Source organism: Brassica oleracea, chromosome C3 (genome assembly GCF_000695525.1).
Source record: "Brassica oleracea var. oleracea cultivar TO1000 chromosome C3, BOL, whole genome shotgun sequence".
Taxonomy (NCBI): domain Eukaryota; kingdom Viridiplantae; phylum Streptophyta; class Magnoliopsida; order Brassicales; family Brassicaceae; genus Brassica; species Brassica oleracea.
In genome coordinates this window covers 14,900,737-14,924,462 of record NC_027750.1, presented here as the reverse complement: position 1 = coordinate 14,924,462, position 23,726 = coordinate 14,900,737, and the positions used below count along the sequence as shown (strand labels likewise).

At 31.7% G+C, this 23,726-nt stretch overlaps 4 protein-coding genes across 4 annotated transcripts; all 4 read right to left on the bottom strand.

Moving 5' to 3' along the window:
- Positions 1–2,201: 2,201 nt before the first annotated feature.
- LOC106332003 lies at positions 2,202–2,819 on the bottom strand. The gene has a single exon (XM_013770451.1). It carries the CDS (start codon positions 2,756–2,758, stop codon positions 2,330–2,332), a length of 429 nt encoding a protein of 142 aa, XP_013625905.1. The 5' UTR covers positions 2,759–2,819; the 3' UTR covers positions 2,202–2,329.
- A 1,474-nt stretch (positions 2,820–4,293) lies between these two features.
- LOC106333808 lies at positions 4,294–6,176 on the bottom strand. Its single transcript, XM_013772209.1, has 2 exons — positions 6,071–6,176; positions 4,294–5,843 (listed from the first exon to the last, which is right to left on the bottom strand). Exons 1-2 carry the CDS (start codon positions 6,174–6,176, stop codon positions 4,294–4,296), a joined length of 1,656 nt encoding a protein of 551 aa, XP_013627663.1.
- A 1,513-nt stretch (positions 6,177–7,689) lies between these two features.
- On the bottom strand, positions 7,690–12,569 carry LOC106333431. The gene is made up of 7 exons (XM_013771873.1): positions 12,382–12,569; positions 11,474–11,560; positions 11,165–11,395; positions 9,942–10,103; positions 9,795–9,848; positions 9,240–9,386; positions 7,690–8,182 (listed from the first exon to the last, which is right to left on the bottom strand). The coding sequence occupies exons 1-7, from the start codon at positions 12,529–12,531 to the stop codon at positions 7,808–7,810; spliced, it is 1,206 nt and encodes a 401-aa protein (XP_013627327.1). The 5' UTR covers positions 12,532–12,569; the 3' UTR covers positions 7,690–7,807.
- Positions 12,570–17,989: 5,420 nt separating this feature from the next.
- On the bottom strand, positions 17,990–20,806 carry LOC106328766. The gene is made up of 7 exons (XM_013767274.1): positions 20,524–20,806; positions 20,370–20,456; positions 20,011–20,274; positions 19,741–19,905; positions 19,587–19,640; positions 19,356–19,502; positions 17,990–18,542 (listed from the first exon to the last, which is right to left on the bottom strand). Exons 1-7 carry the CDS (start codon positions 20,674–20,676, stop codon positions 18,162–18,164), a joined length of 1,251 nt encoding a protein of 416 aa, XP_013622728.1. The 5' UTR covers positions 20,677–20,806; the 3' UTR covers positions 17,990–18,161.
- Positions 20,807–23,726: the final 2,920 nt, after the last annotated feature.

The following is a 23,726-nucleotide window of genomic DNA, read 5'->3' as shown; positions in this document are numbered from 1 at the left end:
CTACAGAATTACCTAATATGATTAACATATATATGATAATTAATAATTTTAAATAATAAAGATTTGATAACAATTTTTGTATCCTTCATCATTTTTGTTTAATTTTATATTCTTAAGAGAAACTAAACAATCATATTATTAATTCTTATATGTTATATATTAACAATTTAAAAACGACTATAAATTACTAATATTGTTAAAAGTCTCACATTAAAAAAATGTGTTCAATGGTTTATCTTTTTTTGTTACAACAAGATACAAATGAAATAAATCATATGAATTAGAAGTTTCATTTAATAGATATTCAGATATATATTTAATAATATTAAAATTAAACTATATACCATATAAAATACATAAATATGTTAATTTCAAAAAATTTATCGCAAAAGTATTGAGACCTTAATATTTTAATTTGAAATTTAGATTGAAAAATGACTAAAATTACTAAAATTATTAAAATCTCACACTGAAAATTTTGTGATTAATGATTTAATTTTTTGGTACAAAAAATATACAAATATTAATAAAATTATATGAGTAGGGAGCCTGAATTAATAAATATCTATATTAAAATGTAGTATATATCTATGTCAATATCATTTAAATTTAATAATATTACATATAAAATAAATAAAAAAGATTGTTTTTATTTATTTACGAGTAAAAATTATTGTAAATAAACAAGAGGAATTATTTTAATTTATGTGATTACTCCAATTTAAGTATATACATAGTAGTTACTCATTTCTCAGTTATTCAATATATTTATTATTTCGTAATACGTAGTAAATACAAAATAAATAATAAAATATAAAAGTAATTTGAATATACAATATTTATTTTGTGTTTTCATCTCTGCAAGGCGCGCGCGGAGTTTCACTTAGTACGTCATTAAAAGAAAAATAAAATAGATTACAGTTAATTGAATAAAACGTCGTCAAATCACAATTAGTTGGTTTCAGATAGAAGGCTTTTTGGAAAATTTGTGTGAGCAAAATATTTGACAAGCCGAAAATATGTCTATTTGTAGTATAGCTTGATAAAGAACTTGTCAGTGTTAATTATAAGTACGCTACATTAAATGTTAAATTACTTCCAACAAAAAACCTGTTTTACACTTTGCTTTATATTGGGAATGATTTTTGACTTATTCTTGGGTTCACCACCAATATGATTGTGTTATTTCATATTTGATATCTTTTAAAAAAAAAAAAATATTGTCAAATTATATTATCATTTTAAAACTAATAGGTAAAAAAAAATAGTAGTAATTACAAAAAAAATATTTTTAACGTCGTCAGCGAAACATTAAACCCTAAATCCTAATCCCTAAACTCTAAAGCATAAACCCTAAACCCTTGGGTAAACCCTAAACTCTAGGATAAATCTTAAACTCTAAATCAAAATCACTAAACACTAAAATCTCAAGGGTTTAGGGTTTAGAGTTTTAAGGTTTAGTGTTTTTATTTAGAGTTTACGATTTATCCAAGAGTTTAAGGTTTACCCAAGGGTTTAGGATTTAGAATTTAGGGTTTAGGGATTAGGATTTAGGGTTTAGTGTTTTGCTGGCGACGTTAAAAAGATTTTTTTTAATTTTTTTTCTGTAACTACTATTTTTTTTTACTTTTTATTTTAAAAATATAATATAACTTGACAATATCTTGTTTCCTTTTTTAAAAGATATCGAATTTGAAATAATGAAATCCTATTAGTCGGTGAACCTCATGTTCAGCTAGGGGGTGAACCCAAGAATACCTGATGATTTTTTAGTAAGATCAAAACTAAGCTTTTAAGAAGCTATCGTGTTCCAAACCAGAAAGCTAGGCCACACGTATATGCCTGGTTACGGATGGAAGAGAGTCTAATACCCACATTTTTGTCCACCAATTGGATTAGTTGTCCCGGTGTCTTCGGTGTTTCTCCATGTTTACTCTGGTTACGTTCCTTCCATAAGGCATATAAAGTAGCTTGAAACACATATCTCACAAGAAATGTTTCAGTCTTGTCTCTGTTTTGCTCGAAAAGGAGGTGCAGAATTTGAGATAGTAGATTATGTGTTAAACCTTTCCAAACTTCCTCTGAGAGAAAGTTACATTTTAACAGTACGTCGCTTTGGCCGGGTGGTTAGATTCGAATATTTTTTGTCCCAGTTCGTTAAATTCATCTTCCCTTCTCTAATCTCTCATATAAGAGTTCAATAATTCAAATTCACAAACTCAAAGGCTTTTGTTATTCATATTCGCTTACATCACAACACTACGTAAGCAACAACGAAGACGAAGAACACTTTAAAGGATCCCTAGATCATCCATTTAATCATCGTTCATCACGAAGCCTTCTTCTCGAGCTTCGAAGCTTCCAGATCCGCCGCTTTCTTCAGCAAATTATCATCATCGTCATCTAACGCCATCGTAATCGGACACGATCCAAGTCCATCGGCGATCGCTAGCACGATCTTCTTCATCTCCGATCTAAACTCCTCCCGATCCACGGAACCGCTCTGATCCGTATCGAACTTCTCGAAGATCGAGTCGTACAGACTCGTCAGCTCCTCCTGAGGAGTCACCACATCGACGCCGAAGTGCGATTCCAAAAGCCTCATCGATTCGAACGTCTTCCGTAGCTCGGATCGCGATAAAACGCCGTCGTTGTTTAGATCCAGAGCTGCGAACCCCTCGTCTATGGTCTTCTTGAACTGCTCCTCGTCCTCCACGAACGACCGTACCGTTGATCCATCGATCACTACCACTCCCATTTTCTTCGGTTTTAGCTTTTTTTTCGTTTATTATCGCGACGATAATTTATTGGGAGCCGAGTCAAATTAAATAACATTGTTATATAGCTGGTGGGTGAGTCGGTGAAGATAAGAATCGCTAACCTTAATGGGCTGTAGACACTAGTTTCCTCTTTTGGGCCTTGTCTATGTGGACGTGCATGTGAGCCATGTGGGTGTGTATCTCTAGCCAGGTAACAGACTTGCAAGTTGCAAACAAAGAAACTCTTATAACATCAAAGCAAATTGTATGCATAATTAGTGTCATCTTTACATGTTTTGATTACAAATGAACAAGCAGTCGGTTTTGAGATTCTGAGTATAAAAAATTTACTAATTTTTTTAATAAAACTTTGTTTTAAGTAATTTGAAAGTATGTATTTATGTATATTAATTTAAAAAAATTTAAGAGTTTCCTGCTAATGTTTCACTTGCATATGCCTATGACAGATTCTATAAATAACATGTAGAAATGGTGCAGATGTTATGAGCAGAAATGAATTATTGTTTGTTTATAAATGGTCCTAAAGTTTTGGGAGTTTTAAATAATTTGGTAAGAATTTGAAGAAAAATTCTCTAGGATAGTTTTTTTTTTTTAGTTTTTGTCACAAAAATAGTTTTCAATGAAAAAAATGACCAAAATAAGTTTTATTAAATGGTAAAAATACATTTTTACCCTATGATTAACTAATCTAGACTTAGAGTTTAGAGTTAATGGGGTAGAGTTTTGGGGATAGAGTTTCAAATTAAAAAAAATAAATATTAAATATTAAAAATTTCAAAATAAAAAATGCAATTTTGGCCATTTTCTTTTTTTGAGGGATATTTTGTGACAAAAACTTAAAAATAGTTATTTGAGAGAATTGTCCGAATTTTAATAAGACGTTCTAATAATTAAGAATTTTATTTATGTATGATAATTCTTAAAATATTTTATATTTGTATACTACCCCTCCCTCTGTTTCATATTGAGTGTCATTTTAACAATTTTTCTTGTTACAAAAAGTGTCATTTTAGAATTTCAATGCAACTTTCAGCTTATTATTAATTTTAAATGCAATGATTTTATGAATAATTTCATTTATCTCAAATACTATTAGTTAAATATATGTAATTAATAAAATGTTAAATGAATTTCAATCATTTTTGTGTGAAAAATGTCGAAATGACATTCTTTGTAAAACGGAGAGAGTAGTATTTAACATTTCTATGTGAATGATTAGTTTTTCGATTTACATGGATTTGAAAGAGCACAAGTAGACAAAAATAGTGACAAAAAGAGAGTGTCATGCGATACACACATCTGTTTTAAATTGCCAATATTCTTGGTCTAAGTAAATCAACCGGAGTTGTGTTTAAAGAAAAAAAAAAGTAAATCAACCAGAGTTTCATAAAAAAGAAAAAAAAATCAACCAAACAAAGAGGTATATAAATTATTTTACATAAAAAATACAATGAATGTGATAAATAACAAAGAATCAACCAAACACTTTAAAGAAAAAGTAAATAAATATACATCATTTTTCATCACCAGCCCAGTTTCCTTTAAGTTTAGGTCCAGTAGGTCCATCTTCACCATACACTTCATCAGGAATCTTCTTCACCAAGTTAACAAAAGCCCTTTTCAAAGCCCCAAACAAAAACCTTTCAATCCTCTTAACATCATCTTCAACGCTATAATCAATTTTAGGTCCCCACTTCCTAAAATAATTCACCCACGGCGGCTCCACCACTCCTCCGCCTTCTCCACCAGACTCCGCGGCAATCACCTCGTACCCTAACCCCGTATCAAACACCTTCTTGCTCTTCGCCGTATCGTTCCTTATCCCAACCCCATCGTTACCTTGCAACACAAGTCCAGGCTTCGGATACATAGCGTGTCCATGAAGCGACGCGTACGCAACAGGCTTGTTGCTTCCTCCACCTTCTTGAAACTCTAAATCACAAGCGTCGATCCATTCTCCTCCGCTGTGCTGCGATAAGAACACTCTCCATAGCTCTCCGTTGAAGTTGCTTATCCTTAACGTCACGTGTTCCCAGTCTCCGATGTGCTCACCGATTCTCCACAGCGGCAAGGTTATGAGTTTGACCTTGGCTCGTGCTGGGCCGTTGAAAGGGTAGAATACCCATATGGCTATGTCTGTGAACGTTGCTCCGAGCATTGGTTTGATGTGTAGATACGCTTGCGTGCTCTGCAAGTCACCTTTCTTCACTCTCTCTTTACCCTTTTTGTCTATAGGAAGGTCTAGCCAGTACGATCCGTCGTTAGCTCCGCCTTGTGGAAGATTCGCACCGTTAGGTTCGATGGGGTTAGGGTTTGATTCTTCGCCTCGCTTGTAAAGCAAGGCACCGTTGCTGAAGTACCAGTTAACTGAGGAAGGTAGATATTCTTCGTCTGGGTGGAGATAGATCAATGGAGAATACGTGTTGGACAAGACTCCGGTCTGGGAGCCATTAGGCATTGTAGAGAAATCTAGTTTCTTGTTCTTCAAGCAAGATAAAGATGGAGGAGATGTGTTTTGAGGTTGCCATGTGAATGTACCTACGCAGACCCCTGTAGCTTGTGTTCCTCTAATGGTTGGTCTAAGGGTTGATACTTTGACTCCGTTTGATTCCCATATCGATGTATCAGCTTCACATTGTTCGGTTAAGTCGGACCGAACACAACGGACTTTGTCTAGAGGAGGCTTTTGCGAGGAGTTTGTGACTATAAGACCAACGGCTTGGTATCCATCAGGCGCCACTGGCTGCCAGAAATAGCCAGGTCCGTCTTGTTTGATCATGAGTGACTCGGTGTTTCCGACGAGGGTGTAATCTACAGGCGGTTTCAAAGTGTTGTTGCTTGAGAGATCTTTAGCTACGAGTACCCAACCGAATAGTTGACGGTTGTTTGGTTGAGCGTAGTAACCTAGAATGGAAAAACCGGTAGGGACCGAGGATGGTTCGAAGAAGGAAACTCCGAGATTGTTTGGTCCTCCTTCATAAGTAGACCAAACCTTGTTGAATGTCGGAACTTGGCTAACCTCAAGACCTCCCAAGTCAATGGTTCCGTTCGCAAACCTGCCACCTGAGGATGCAAGTCAAATCAAAATCACCAAACCAATAGTCAGAAAATAGAGCCAGGACGCCCTAAGACAAATCTTTATTAAAGTTTTATCTATAATTTGGGGCTCATAAAATTTATATATATTAGCTATTTAAAATTTGAAGAGCAAGACAAATGTTTCATAAGGTTTTGTCGAGGACCAGCTCTGGATAGAAAGAGAAACAAGAACAACCGATGATAATACAAACCTTGAGTAAAAGTAGGCAATGGTGATGGAAACTTGAAGGCAGTTTCGACGGGAAGTGCTTTGAGAATCTTCTCTGATGCATCCGTGATTGAAAAACAGTTTCCCATTTTTGGATAACGGAACACAATTGGGAAGATTGATTTGAAGATAGTTCAACGGAAGAAAGGGGTTATATATATGCATTATCGTGGTGTCAATTACTTAGACTAATCAAGAATATAAAACGTAAACAAGAGAAGTTATAAATGCAAAATACGAAATGCGTAAAACATTGTAAACGAGAAAAAAAAACGTAAACGTAAACGTAGAAGTCAAAGCTGATCGACCAAATGGAAGGTGTCGTGCAGGGTTTATTCTAAACGTACATAAGAGCATGATTAACCCAGAGTTCTTAGGATATGGTTCTTAGCGAAAGTTTCGCTAAGAACCTCACTCTAAAAACTCCGGTTTAATTATATCTTTCCTGTTCTTTCTTATGCAATTCACATAACGTGCAAGGTAGAACTTGACATGTTGATGACAAGTGACAGCTTTGTTTATAGTTTATCCAACGACAAAAATCGTGCTGCTTAATTATATACTCCCTCCGTTTTTTAATATAAATTGTTTTTGAAAAATTTTTATGTTTCAAATTATATGACGTTTTTGATTTTCTATGTAAAATTTATTAACACTTAATATTTTATGACCAATGATAATATACCTTCTATTTTATTATTGGTTGATTTGTGGTTTGGTAAATAATTAATAATGTTTTTTTTTAGAAAATATAAAAAAATAATGATTTTTTAATCTATGTGCACAATTTTAAAACAATTTATATTAAAAAACGGAGGGAATACTAATTAATGCTTTTTAAAAAACTTCAAATACAAAACAATTTATTAGTATGTTTATCTGGTAACTAAAAATCGGTCATCAATAGCTAACACATCTTTAGAACGTGTACGCTATAAGTTCAGTCATAGAAGTCAAATAATGGAAAAGGTGGTCGCAACTCAACAATTTTGGAGGGCCCGCATGATCGTGGTCAAATATGTTGGAAAATGATCTCTTCGGGACTCAAGCTCACTTGAAACAAAATTACACCTATGTAAAAAAAAATTGAAGTTTCGGTTTTGGTTTTAACCCATCCAATTTCTCTGATAGTCTGGTAATAGTCGATCTGACTATCACATTATACTAGTCGGAAAACGTTTCAAATTCAAATCAGATAATGTAGTGACCTGTGAGAGAGAAATCCATTCGATATTCTACCCGATCTAATGGGATCAGCTGATAAGCCATAAAAAAATATTTTTGAGGAAAATTTCATTACGCATTGACCGAATATCTCTCTTACGAGTACTTGGAAAAGAACACATTTGCCTATCTAGTTAAAGTAAGCTCTGGACATTGAAGGTTGCGACCAGGTCCACCATAGAAAAAGTAAGTTCCCACCTATGGCTAGACCCAACCTTGGGATTAACTATAGCATTTGCGTAAGGGTGTCTCCCTTGGCCAGATAGAGAGCAATTAACTATAAACTGAAGATTTATCAAACACACATATTCTTCTTATTATTTTTTTCAAATTATAGACATGTGAAAACTGAAAAGCTTTTACACACATAATATCAAGGAAACATAACCATGATGACGTGGATTTTTTTTTTTTTTCTTAAACCACGACTATCAGATGTTCTTATTTAAACCACACATGTGAAATACTTAAAAGCTTTGGCGCACACCGATCCAAATCAAAGACAATTAGCGTTTCGACCAGGACCCCCATAGAAGAAATGATGCCCCCAATAAGAACTACCAGTACCTCCTGCTTTAATGTTATAACAGTTACCGTTACTTGCATAGGGATAAAGTCCTTGTGGTTCTCTCAGAGTATTTGCTCCATCAACTGTCTCTAGTTTCCTGAAATAACTCGCTTTCTTATACCATTCGTCTGCGAAATGGCCACTTCCCATGTCGGTGTTTGTGTGTCTCCCATCGGTCCTTTGGTTTACAATTTCACCTCCCCATTGAACTGTCGTAGCTCGATCTCCCAGAGAAGTGAATATATTGCCAGGCCAGTACCCGACATACTCTTCACCGATCATTAGCCACCAGTTTCCGCTGGACTAAAATAATTGACATTAATCCATTTTGGCTTTAGATGCAGAATGTGCACCCATAAAATAATTGTATACAATTCTATTATATGCCCTTTGTCAAATGTGCACCGATATTTGTTTTTCCTTTTCGCTGGTTTTTTAAAACTTAGACATTTGTAAGAAATTTCTGAAGATATTCTCATTAAATACAGAAAATTAAGTTTTCAAACAAAACTATAATTGGTTTACATGTTCCATGAATACAAAATGTAACTCTTTCTAGAATATATTATATAGTGGATTAGAAAAGAAAATTTCCTTACCTTTCGAGATATTTTAGTTAGTTTTCCTCTTTAATCAAAGATATATGTTTTTGCTATTTTAAACTAGGAGTGATGAAGGGTTTTTAATATCTACTTAATAATATGATATTAGGTAGAGCATTTTGCGATATTATAGATTCATAAAACACATATCTTTTTGGTCTATGCCCCTAACTGAAATATTTTATCAATCCGCCTCCGTTGTTAATAAAAATAAAATAAAAAGCAAAGACAGCAAATAATATTTCTTTCGTTCCAAAATGATGTATGCTTTAGATTTTTCACACATATTAAGAAATCATGTAAAATTTTAATTATAAATGCATTTTTTTTGTTATTAGCTATTTCCCACAAAATTTAGCCAATTAAAATTCATCAAACATAATTTATATTTTCTTAGTTTACAATTTATTATTATTACATGCATTGAAAATATAAAAAATATATCTTTTAGAAACAATTTTTTTTCTAAAACATATACTTCCTCTGTTCTGAAATGTAAGATGTTTTGGGTAGTACACACTTATTAAGAAAATTACTTTTTACCTAGAAAGTATCATTAAAATTATAAACTAAAAACTATTCAAACAATTACAAAATAGAACTATTTAATTTGATTGACTACACAGTTTTTGATAAATTTAAAGTTACCTAGAAAGATAAGAACACCTTATATATTGGAACATAAAAATTATTGTAAACATATTACATTTCAAAAACATATGGAGTATCATTTTAAATCAGAGGAAGTATGTTAGTACCTTCCATATAAGCATGGGGAGGCCGTACTGAGCTCCGTCATATTGTGAGACCTGAGCGAAGGATCCACCTGGAGTTATCACTTTGCTCGTCTGAACAAAACCTGAACAGCCAGTGTTGTAGCAGCCTGTACTTTGGTAATAATCGCTCTGTTTCTCAAGACAATATAATTATGATTAGCTTAGTATTCATGGGTTTCCATTAAAACTAACGTATAGATTGGTTTTAGAAGAAGAAAATAACAGAATTTGTGTAAATATTCGTCTATTGATCCTTTTATAATGGTTGAAGAAAGTTTTAAAATAAGATCTGCTAAAAAGCTTAGTGAAGTAAAATCAAAAGCAGAAAACACATAGCAGCCCTCAAAAGTTTTACTGTGCATGAAAAAAAAAGATTGCATAAAAATAAGAAAGAGAGGTGATATATATGTTTCCGGAACAAAAAACAAACTTCAACATGATAAGAAATAAAAAACTAGTGGCAGTCTATTTTTCTATCGATTAGGGTTACACATACAAACACATATAATATGTATTTTATCGAAGAGGGGAACTTACCGTCCAGTAAACAAACAATCTAAGATTGTTGTCACCATACAATACTGGACAAACCTATAAATTAAGCAAACAAAGGTCTTAGTTGAAAGTTTTTTGCATTTAAAGAATTAGATGTAATTAAAGATTGGAACGAAAGAAGTGCAAGACCTGCAAACCAGCTTCAATTGTGTTAGTATCATAGCCATCTCCAGACGCAAGCCAAGTCTGAGCCAAGCTGAACTCGTTGGGAACTTCAACTTCTGGTCTCCACATATTTATTACAAACTTTGTCCCATAATAATTTCCGTTCCTCGAGTTCATGATCGCGTACTAAACCGGCTCCAAAAATTGGGAAAGTGTTAATGAAAAACTAAAGATCTAATCATCAACGTTAAAAAAAAATACCTGAAATTACAACTTCATTATAATTGAGTTGAGAAGCACGTATAGTATTTCATACATTAACAAAAAAATCTAATGTAGAATATACACGGAAGAATTTCGTATTTACCACTTTCATGATACAATTATTCATAAAATACCTTCTCTATTAAGTGGCAAAAGAATTTAATACTTTTGTTTTCTATATATATAGTAAATAATTATTTCGATAAATGAATAAATAAATAAATAAAAATATTTTTTTTTATGTTTTCGAATTATACTTTTTCAAATTCGAACTTTTTTATTAATTTTTTTTTTGATTTTTTTTCGAATTTCTTTTTTCAAAATTTCTTTTTGAAAATCAAAAATTATGTTTGAAACTATTTTTAATTTTTTTTATATTTTTAAGTATTTATTTATATATTTATTAGAATCATAAATTTCACATTCCAAAAATCATATCCCACCCCTCAACTCTAAACCTTAAGTCTAGATTAGTTAACCGAGATATAAATGTCTTTTACACTTCTTTAAAAGTAAGGGTAAAAGTAGTTAGTATAAACATGAAAAGTAGTACTATGATTGTAGTATCTGCGGTAATTTCCCAATATACACTTAGTTATAGATCATGTTACATGATTTATAGTAACTTAGTATAATTTTATATATATGGCATATATATTATATATAAACTAATATAACAGTATTATTTGACACATAATTTGGAGATTTCTGATTAAGAGATATGACTAACGAGATAAGATGATGAAATAAAAAGATAGTTAAGAAACACGCATTTTGTCAAAGTATGTACAACTAGATGTTGTTTGTGTTTAAGGTTTATAAGTTATTTGTGTTTTCTGATGATAAGAATCACATGTTGCACAAAAAGTACTAACATAAATTTAGATATCTAATATTCTTTTGTTCTCACTGAAAAATATTTATCTAGCTGCGCATGGCCACCAGTAAATAAGTAACATAAGGACAATGCATAAAAGGTGTACCTCATGGCCTTCTCCAGGGTTGCTCTGATGAGTCCCTTTCCCGAAACTCTTATGTCTCTTTTTCCCGAAACTCTCAATGGATTTTGCTCGTAAGATATCTTCCTTCTTTGTTCTTCTTATAGGAACAGTGTTATCTGGACACACTCCATTCTTGTGCCACACCTGTGTTATAGCCTTTGCCTCTTTCTTGGTGAACGTAGAACCACCTTCCGGAACAAAAGTCGGTCTCATCTACGTACGAAAACATTCTGTTACAACATAATCATGCATGTAACTAAAAAAAAAAAGAGATCATAAACGAAGACAAACCTGGATCGTATGGTTTTTAAGTAGAGGGTGGTCAAAAGTTGGTTGCTTAGTTATTGGAACACAGTCTATTATATCTCCATCTTCACTCTAAGAAATATTAAAGCGAAAAAATGAATCTCTTTTTTTCCGTCAATATCCAAAGCATGAAGTTATGGCGCATTGGGAATCCCTATTAAATTAAGTTAGAAACAAAAGTAAAACCTTACATTTTATGTTACTTATTTATCAGTTTCATCTCTGTTTACTAACAGTAAATTTAAACACTGCTAAATATAAAAAATTTCAAGTACTTTTGTCGATGAGAAATGAAAATAAAACATGTAAATTAGTGATGAAATTCGCTTGAGTCCATATTTAAAGAATTATCTATACTATTTTACATTATGATGTCACATATTAAATTATTTTTGTATGGCAAAATTATAGCAACGAAATCTTATTTGAGATAATGTAATAATAATTAGCTATAGGGTTATTTTGGACACAAGATAGTGTATAAATTATTGAGTAAGATTGGAGATGCTCTAACTAATGCAAGAAAATAACATATAACTCCATTCTCAGATTTCTTCATTCTTTTAATCTACTATTTTCCGCACAACATAAATTAATCCTTTTTTTTGTAATTGCAGAAAATAATATTCCCTCCGTTCTATAAAATAAACTTTTTAGTATTTTCACACATATTAAGTAAATATATTAAACTACCATATTAAATATATCATTTTCTGTAATTTTCAATTTTCAATAAATTTTAACCAATAGTAATTCAATAAAGTCAATTAATTTTCTCAAAGTTTACAATTTTTTTTATAGAAAACACAAAAATACATTTTTGTGAAACAAATTTTTTTCTTCTAAAAAGTCTATTTTAATGAAACGGAGGGAAAACTTTCTTGTTTAAATACCTTAATGGATTTATGAGCAGGCTTATTGAGCCGCTTCAAAAGTCTTTGTACTTTGATTTCTTGTTGATCAGATAACTGTTTTCCATAAACACAAGGAGAGGCTATCACTGTTATCACCACCAGAGCTACGGTGTAACCAACCATTCCCATCACAAGAATGCTTATAGTTCCTTACTATTAATTTCTGACTCAACTACTCTTTGGAAGTTTGTATTTTTATCAACTACTCCTTGGAGTTTAAATAGAGGGGAAGAATGCGCATATATTCTACTACTCCCTCCGTTTTTTTATATAAGTCGTTTTAGAGAATTTTTTATGTTCCAAATTATATGACGTTTTCGGTTTTTTATGTAAAATTTATTAACACTTAATGTTATATGACCAATGAAAATATACCTTCTATTTTATTATTGGTTGATTTGTGGTTAGGTAAATAATTAATGATGTTTTTGTTTAGAAAATATAAAAAATTAATGATTTCTTAATCTATGTGCACAATTCTAAAACGACTTATATTAAAAAACGGAGGGAGTATTAATTAAGAAATTAGCGCATAAATGATCATGTTATTAATTTCTCAGTGGTGATAATCATAATACAATATGGAAATAAAACATTGACCCATGACTTAAAGCATAACAGCAGAATCAAAATTTATAAAACTAAGAAGAAAAAAAATCAATATCTAAGAATATTTCATTTTACGATTTAATTAAATGCCAAAGTAAGGTCTTAGAGGTAAAATAATTGATTTTCTTAATTTTTAAATCGAATAAATAAGTTTTTTTTGAAACATAATCGAATAAATAAGTATTTTCGAAAGTTACTGACTGAAAAACTGGAAATTATATGTTTTATAAAAAAAACAAACAAAATTGCAATATTTTAGGATATCCATTCTGCACTCACTTGTTTAAGTCATGGTCAACAAACCATTGTGTTATTCTCGTAATCTTCGTAATCACTTAGAAATCTTGTGATAGGTTTTTTAAACTTAGTGCTTATAAAGACCTTATCACTATCTTATGACAGATTTTCTCTGAGTTTAGTGCTAAGAAACCTTATATTCTTGTGATATATTTGTCAGTGGTAAAACTGCACAAGTCAAGAAAACAATTACCTGTATACGGTAGAATGTTCTTCAGTGAAGATATTTTAAATTTTATAATATCGAGTCTAGTTAATAATAAGGTCTCTAATAATAATCAGCATGCATTCTATTTTTATTTAACAAAAATCGTTTGATTGTAACGCGCATACAGAGTCAAATTAAATATAAAATTTAAAAGTATTATAAGAAAATAGTTTAACAATGAGGCAACTCAAGTAAGAAATAAAAATAAAATTTACATATAACATCGTAACAAAGAACTGAGGTAGATTTTTTTTGAAACTAAACAGAATATATTCTGTTTCTAACAAAAATCTATTCTGAAAATGATATAGGTGTGAAATTATTATATACAAATGACTAATTTGCTAAGGTAAGAGTAAATAAAACATACTCATCGGACAATCCAAAATCCCATACATATTAGTTGAGAAACATTACAACTTCTTTTTGTATCCACGTGTCGTCACTACGATGATTCTTATAATCATTAGAGAAATATGTTGGTCCATCTAATTATATAATAAACTTTTTATTAAACTAACAATAAATTTATTATTAATGTACTTTATTATTTCCTTAAATAAAATTTACGGAATAGCCTAATGTGGCTAAAGTATATATGGCAATTAATGATTTTGAATGATAAAGATTTGATAAAAATTAGTGTGTCTTCTATCATATTTGTTTAATATTAAACTATTAAATAAATTAAACAACCACAATAACCATATAATAAAAAATTTAGATTTTTCTGTATATGTTATATTTTGAATTTTTAAAAACAACTATAAATTACTAAAACTGTTAAAAGTCTCACATTCAAATGATTACAAAATTATATAAGTAAAAAGTATAGTTTAATTTAATTAATTATTAAGATTAATATACATACATATATATATATATATATATATATATATATATATATATATATATATTATTTTAAATTAAACTATAAACCATATAAAATACATAAATCTTTTAGTTTCGAAATTTACTTTGAACAATTTTTTGGTAAAAATTTTAAACGAACATTGACAACTTATTTTTTTTTAAATTATAAATTATTAAAACTATTAATCCCACAAAAAAAATTTGTTATCAGTAATTTATTTTTTTTTTCTATAAAAGATACACATGATAAAAAAAACTATGAGTAGAAATCATCATTTAATAGACATTAATATTAAAAATATACTAAAATATATTATGTATGTTAGTATCATTTAAATTTAATTACATATCCTATCAAATATTAAAAAAATATTTTTTAGATTAATAAAATTGATTTATATGTTCGCACCAATTTAATTATATATTTAATAGTTGCTGACTTTTAATTATTTAATATATATTTATTATTTCATAATATGTAAAAATATTTAATACATAAAATAATTTTTATATATAATATATATCCTGCGAAAGGCGCGGATATTAACCTAGTACACTATATATTTAACAAAGTTTTGCTTTGATATTGAAATATGGTAAGTTTTTGCCTTAAAAGAAACAGTCTTAGGTAATAATCGCAGTGTCTCATATTATTCAACTTCACTGGCTCCTCTACTTCTTTCATATACTCCTCCGCAACAACCCTAAACCTATAAATTAAGACAAGCAAAGATAAGAGTTAGTTACGACTTTTGCATAAGAACAAAGTTGTAGTGAAGAAGAGACCAAACCTGCCAAATCCAGCTTCAATGGTGTTAAGACTAGAGCCATTTCCCAAAACAACCCAAGTCTGACCCAAGCTAAACTCTTTGGGACTTTGGACATATGGTTTCCAAGATTTACCGCAACTTCTGTCCCATAAAGGTACTTTACATTCCTCAAACTCATTTACCGTGTCTAAAGCCACTCCAAAAGAAATTAAGGGACAATGATAGCCACAAGACCAGCAGCGACCCTGGACAGAAGTTATGGAAGCATAAGCTTCCGGCCCTGTATAAAATATATAAAGTTTCGGCCAAATTTTCAACGTTTCTAGTATCTTAGTTAGTTAAAATTTGTGGTTATAATGCTGAAGATACCAGCTTCGAATCCTCTAAACAACATTTTGAACCATTTTTTTTTTACAAGCCCTTAAATTCTTTGTTGTGTTTCCATCCTAAATTATTTTGGACTTTCTTAAGGTCGGGTCTGCACAAGACAACAATAGATGTGTGTGCATAGAGACGTACCTTATGACCAATTGCTGGATCAAAGGTTGTAGTTCTTGGGATGATCTCATGAGATTTTCACCCAAACCTCTCCATGGATTTGGTCTTAAGAGATATTTCTTCTTTCTTCTGATGGGAACAATGTCGTTGGGACACTCTCCAGTCTTGTACCAAACCTGATTATAGCCTTTGCATCTTTCTCGGTGTACTTAAAATTAATTTTGGGTTGAAACTCAATTTCATCTATGCGCATAAATTTTACATCACAAGTGATTCAAAATCATAGTATTCTAACAATAGATAACAAAGGAAAATGAGTGTTATAAATATCGGTGTTGCATGCGGCATCTAAGTGTCCGCCTAATAAGCAAATCAACAAATCGTACTTAAATGAAACGATTAAAAAAATTGGTATAGACGCATACCTAATTAATAATTTCATATAAAGCGCCTAACTATCACCTAGCATTTTCTTAACATTGGGAAAAATAATTAAAACCATAGGTTTTATTTTTCAATTCTGACGTCAACCTAAACCTAAACCCCTAACAAACAGTATCGTCCATTACAATATGCAATGGGTTTCCCACGTCTGCTCACTTGACATGGAGGCTTATTCCGTGCAACAAGCAATGCATTAATTTTTTGAAAGTTTGAAAACTTGTTTATTAACCATGCAATCACCATGAGACATTTCCCAATGCTATGACCTCATTCACACGATACCAAAAATTACTTCCCGCTAAGTCACCTATCTTTCCATCAATATAGATAAACCATGCTTAACCATGAAATTATAAACGGATGTATGACTAAAATAGTAAGTGCACTTCGGTGACATAGACCGTCAAATCATTTTTTTAAGTCTTTTTACATATACTACAAATCGGGATGTTACAATTAGTCCATTCTCAAAGAATGCAAATCCTCAATGTCCTCATCGTGATCCTTGTTAGTGTGAGCCCACACAAGAGGTCCACACTTATTTGGGTTTGGTTTTGATACCATTTATAACACTCCGACCACTCACAAATAATGAGCCTCCTACGCCCGTTCACTCGGCCTGTGGATCCATTCTATGCGATGAGAGGTCGTTAATTTTTCAGAAGCTCTAAAACCTGTTTACTGACCTTAAAATAAATATATGACTTTCTGGTATGTCACTCATCCTTCCATTACTCCAACTAAAACAAGTTGAGCCCTGAAATTTTAAATTGATATATGATCGGAAAAGTAAAGTCCACTTTGATTAGCTAAATCAATTCTTTTAAACATTTTTAACATATATCATAAACTGGGATGTTACACATTTTTACTCATTTGTTATGTTATTATGACATAAACTTGTTCCATTTTCATTTTGAGGAGGAAATATATAATCGTTGGAAAAGATCAAGAGAGTGACAAGTAGCAACTTCACCGATGATGTGAGGAAACAATTGGTGGAAGAACCGGATATGGCGTTAAACTCACCAACATCTTATCTTCAAAACTCACTATATAAACATATATATTCCTAAGTTTATGCTTATTTAGCAAAAAAAAAAAAAAAAAAAAAAAAAAAAAAAAAAAAAAAAAAAAAAAAAAAAAAAAAAAAAAAAAAAAAAAAAAAAAAAGTTTATGCTATGTTTACGTTTATATAAAATGTACTATTCAACAACGAGGTCCATTACAGTAGCTTACGATAGTAACGCCCAGTAGGTTGTCACAACGCGATGATGATGAGATTTCAGCTCAGTTACCGTATAGTCGTATTTACATTCGTAGCTTTTGGTTAACCCGGATCATCGTCAACAAAAGTATGAAATGACATTTGACCAAACGATAAGTAATTAACCAAACTAAACCAATTGTATAAATGTAACCTAGGCTTCAACGTTATCTGTATCAATTCTATCATTGTTTTTTCTTATCAAATAAAATATTGTCATTTGTTTTGTTTTCTTTTGTTTTTGGTAAAAAGATTATCATTTGTTAGTCTGCCATTCCGCTTGAGGTCACGAGCTTGTAATTGCACCAGGTCATTATTAAATCTAGACATGAATGTATATGATACGATTGGTACATTCTTTTGTTGATTTTTCATTTCACACCTTTGAATACTTTCTTAAATTAATTTAATTCTCGTACTAATGTTAAACTGATTTATACTTCTCGATTAAGAACTCGTCAACGGATTTAAGTCAACTCTCTTCTGGTGTCTGGGTCCACGTTATCTGTTGACTTTTTAAAAAGGGCTATCACAATTCGCAAGATAGATCTCCTTGTGTATTTGTTACCGCTCATATACAAAATAAATATCATTCATTAACTGATCATATAGATTTCAGTATACATGTGACCATGTTCTTTATAGAAATTTATCTTCTCTACACACCAATACACCATAGAAACAAACAATAAACCACTCTTGCAATCTGAAACCAATATACTTAAGAATGTGTATATATAATAATGTTTTATACAGTTGATGACTAATTTGGAATGATCTAAGTAGACATATCTTAAGGGCAATTAGGGTTTCGGCCTGGACCACCATAATAGAAGTGACTTCCCCAAGAACCTCCACTGCCACTCTTCACATTGTAGCAATTCTCTTGATCAGTGAACACTTGAAGATTTTCAGGGCTTCTCAGCTCATTTGATCCATCAACTACTTGAATGTTCTTGAAGTAACTAGCTTTGCCCCAACCTTCCTCTGCGAACCTCCCACTTCCCATCTGAGTGGTAGTGTGTTGTCCTTCCTCAGACTGTGAGTTAACCACTTCACCTCCCCATTCGATCATTGACGCACTTTCTGATAAGTAAGAGAAGAGAGAAGCTGGCCAGTATCCTATTATGTACTTTTCTCCAAACTGTAACCACCAGTGTCCTTCTTTTGGATCCTGAGAACAAAAAAAAAAACCAAAATTCCTCAAACAAAACTAAACCGAAACGGAATGGTAGAATTAGTTTTATGCCAAACAAACAGAACATAACTAAAACAAATTGGGCAAATCTCCAAAATAGCACAATTCTAAGTTTATGTCACAAAAATAGCCTTCAAAAACTAAAATGACAAAATAACATTTTATCTTTTGAAAAATTTAATTTTTTTTATTTTTCAAAATTTGAAATTTTATCTCAAATCCCCACTCCCCAACTCTAAACCCGAAAACCTAAACTCTAAATTCTAAACCCTAAATCCTAAACCCTAAATCCTAAACCTCACCCCTTAATTCTAAACACTAAACCTTAAACCCCACCCCTAAACACTAAACCATAAACCCTTAACTTTAAACCCTAAACCCTAAACCCTAAACCCTAAATCCTAAACCCCACCCCTTAACCCTAAACTCTAAATCCTAAACCCCACCCCTAAACTCTAAATCCTAAAACCTAAACTCTAAACCCTAAACCCTAAACCCTAAATCCTAAACTCCACCCCTTAACTCTAAACCCTAATATCTAGATTAATTTACCATATAAGTGTATATTTATCTCTTTTGATAAAATATTAAATGCTATTTTGGTCATTTTTATTTTTAAAGGCTATATTTGTGACAAAAACATTTTTAGTGCTATCCTAATCATTTTCTCAAACAAATTTCTCATTATGTTACATATTAAAGGTAGGTTTAGTTATACAACACATATTATATTATATAGTATTAATTAACTAAGTTATACAAAATGTAGGATTCTGGTTGCTGGTTTACCTTCCAGATAAGTATTGTAATGTCATACTGAGAGTCTCCGAAGCTAGACAGAGGTGAGATTGATCCACCCATTGCAATCTCCCTATTGATTTGAACAAATCCTGAGCACAGAAGATTGTAGCAGCCTGTTCCTTGGTATGCATCACTCTGTTTTTTCACAGGGGAGACAAAAGAAATGATTCTTCAATATACTAAAACACTCATAGAGATAGAAAATATTCACAAACTTACAGTCCAATAAGTGAAGAGCCTAGTGCGACTATCACCATACAATTGTGGACTGACCTGAAACACACACACAAGTCTTTGAATTAGAAACACAAAACTCTCATTTTTTTTTTATATTACAAGAAACCAAAAGGCTGTTCAAGAAGAGAGGAATCACCTGCCAGCCAGCTTCAATACTATTAAGATCAGAGTTGAAGTTTCCACCCAAAACCCAAATCTGAGCCAAGCTAAACTCATTAGGCAGCTCCACATTCGGTTTCCACACATTAATCTTCGCTTTCGCCCCGTAGAAAACTCCATCTTCGACATACATTATCGCGTGCTACATCAGATCCAAAGAGGTAGAAACGTTGTTAATGATCACTCACAACAAAACAAAACAAAAAAGGGTCAAAACTAATGCAATTGCACAAGAAATGAATATTACCTGATGACCGTTTTGCGGAAGGACACTAGCTGGCTCATAAGATATACGCTTAGGGATACTCTTCTGATTCTTCATACCGAACTTCTCGACCGAACTCGCTCGATAAAGATCTTGCTTTGTCGTTCTTCTGATGGGAACTGTGTTCTCTGGGCATTTACCGTTCACATGCCAAAGCTGAGATATAGCACTAGACTGTTGATTCTTGGTGTTTGATGAAACTTTACTCTCGCTAAAGACACTCTCTGGGTTGAAACTTGGAGTCATCTTTAAACAAACCCATTAACATTGTCAGAACAAAAAAAAAAAAAAAAAACAGAGTCCGTCGAACTGAGAGAGGAAGAAGAGAAGAGGTTATAGACCTGGACCGTGTGATTAATGAGCAGAGGATGAGATAAAGCTGGTTGGTCGGTGACTGGGACACAATCGATAATATCTCCGTCTGGGCTCTGTTCCAAACCAGAGATTATTGCGGAAACTCAGACAAAAACAGAAACTTTCAGTGAAAGTATTTACCTTTATGGATTTGAGAGCTGGCTTGTTGAGTCGTTTCAAGTGGGTACGGATTTTAAGATCGGAAAACTCATTTTCGCCGGAGGCGGCTGAAGGGGTGAGAATCACCACCACCGTCATTAACAGAGCAAGCGAGAAGCTAACAACCTTTGCCATGGTCAACGAAACACTGAAAAGGTTTAAGCTTTTCTTACAGAGAGAGATTCTTGGGAGAAGAGAGAAGAAGAGAAAGTTTTTTTTTTTATTTATTTAAGAGATTTTTGGGTTGAAGTGGGATTGCGCTTGGTTCGAGGTTCACTAACCTTCACAAAGGACATAAATAGAGACAAAGTGAAAATTTAAATTTTATTTTGTCAGAATCTTTTTTCTGTAATAATTCATTTTATTTTATTTTATTTTAAATATCTTTTCTTTTTACTTTCAGCTTTTATAGATAAAGGAGGTTTATTTTTACTGAGTGGAACATTCTATTCTTCTGACTCATTATTGGGATTTTAAACTTGCGTTCCCGAGTTCAAATCTTTTTTATATACTGACATCAAAAAAGTTAAATTTATTGTAATCATAGTAAATAATTTTTGACATAATGTGTTATATCATTGGAAGGATCAAATGAACATATATCTACATAATTCTTTTTGTTTTCATTATCTAATGTGGCCTATTAAGATTAACAGAAAGGAAATTATTAGCAACTTTAAATGGTAATTTCTCATCTACATATACACTTTTGCATTATTAATGATAGTTCTCTTCTAACTTGTTTTTTTATAATCATCCGCTAGTTACGTAAACAAACCATATTTTATAATCCACAGCTTCATATCTATCATGTACTTGTAGTAGTAATTTAAACCTTTAACATACGGTATTGATATTGGTAACGAAAACAAAACAATTTTAGCAAAAAAAAAATAAAATAATGAGAATATTTAAATTACTGAGTCAGCTATTCAAACAATTTCCCACTGCAATATGGTCACTATTTTAGTTTCAAAAAAAAAAAATGGTCACTATTTTAAAAACATTTTAGTATTTTTTCATAGTGTACAGATTAGAAAGAAAGAGCGCTGATTGGGTAGGTGGAGTGAGAGCACCCACAACAATGTGAAAAACAGAGTAAAGTCAAGAACGAAGCCACTAATTGTCGGTTAATAATGTTATTAGGGAGACAAAATGACAATACATCGTCTCAAATCACAATCTCAACTCCCCCCTCCCACACCTTTCTTTTTCCATTCTGTTACCATCTCCATTCCCTACTTTGTATTTCTCTTTTTATAAAGCCGACTCATGTCCAAGGCCATTAAATTATTACTGGCCAAAACACTTGTTTGTCTAATTCTATTTATAAATTTTCATCAAAATGTAATATGGTATTTTAAGTTTTTTCTTAAAATATAAATTTGATGCGCACCGCCACAGTAGATATATATAATATATGAATTTGCAAATTGCACAACTCCCGTATTAAAACTATATGTTATTATTAATAAGAATAAATATCACAATTTTGTTTTTTAAACATCAGAGACAATTTACACGCAAAAAGAAACGAAATGTAAGGTGATGTTCAAGAGTTAAATTTTCTATTGTGGTTTTGTAGGGAATAAAGAGTGATGAATATTCATGCTCAATAAATGATCTTTTAATTTATGAGTGTTTCCTTTGATTCCAGGTTCAAAACTCAAACTGTCATGCAGGGTCAATATATTCATGAATGGTGGCATCTCAAACACATTTATTATAACACGCGTTCGTGATAAAAATAATAATACTATAATTACAAACACAAGCAAAATAAACACTTCTGCGCATTGTTGCCTACTATATATAGTTTGACATAACCTTCAATATAAGTGTTAATCCTTAATACAATGAGGTCATAAAGTCTAACAACTTGGTTTAAACATCCTACCTTTGATTCATTTCCACAAAATTACACATTCCTTATCAAGGAAACGGTATAAACAGAAAAAGAGATAATGACATCATTGTATTTGTACATAATTAGGCTACACGTGAAAGTTGAAACCTCGTTGCAAAGCTTCTGCACTCAAATGTCCTAATCTTTGAAAACAAAGTGAAAGTTAAAACCTCACACGACAAAACGTTTCCATAACAACCCAAATCGCTTCTTTATGTTTGCTTTGCAATTTTCAATTGTTATAACATACCAACGATGTTTATGAAAACTATTATGCGACAAGCATACGCCAAACATTAATTAATATTTCTGGACAATAACCTTTTCATACTTGGAAGGTTGAGAAAAGAAAAAGTATTCAAAAAAGACAGAGAGTGGCTTCATCTCGTGGTTTCTATAAAGGAGCCAAAGTGGAATATTGGAATATTATGCTTAACTACCTGTCACGGGTATGTATTGTCTATTGACTAGTACCACATAGGGGTGGGCGTTCGGGTATCCGTTCGGGTTCGGATCGGGTATTTCGGATTTTCGGGTATTTCGGTATAGAGGTGTAGAACCCGTTCGGGTATTTTTGTACTTCGGATCGGGTTCGGGTATTTTTAGTTCGGATTCGGTTATTTCGGATCGGGTTCGGATATTTAGATTTTGAAAAAAAAATTCATTTCTCAAATTTCTTGCATTTAAAAATATAACTTTCACTTAATTATTTTTTTAAATTTTTAATAGATTAAATGGTTAATTGATTTGGACATGACATTTTGAAACTAAAAATATATTAATTTGATTATTTTTTTTAAGTTTTGGATGTAACTTTTTGTTAATTCTTGAAATACAAAGTTTGACATGCATTTTAAGTGAGTAACAAATCATTTTCTCCGTAATTGTATGTATATCATATGAACTTAAAGTATGTGTAATATCAATATAAACATTTTATATAAAATAAGAGATGTAAACTAGAAATATAAGGTTAATTATACATATGTTCGGTTATCTTCGGATATCCATTCGGGTTCGGATACTACCCGTTCGGGTTCGGATATTCAATCTCTCCTAATTCAATATCCGTTCAGATATTTTGCTATTTCAGTTCGGATTTTTTGGATCGAGTTCGGATGCGGCTTAAGATATCGGATAAACGTGGCTTAAGATATCGTGTAAAATGCCCACCCCTAGTACCATATTTCAACGTCCCACTAGCAATGAACTGGACCACCCCAAAATGGGCTACGTAATGGGTCTTAAGACTATTGTGCCTCACATATCCAAAGTCCAA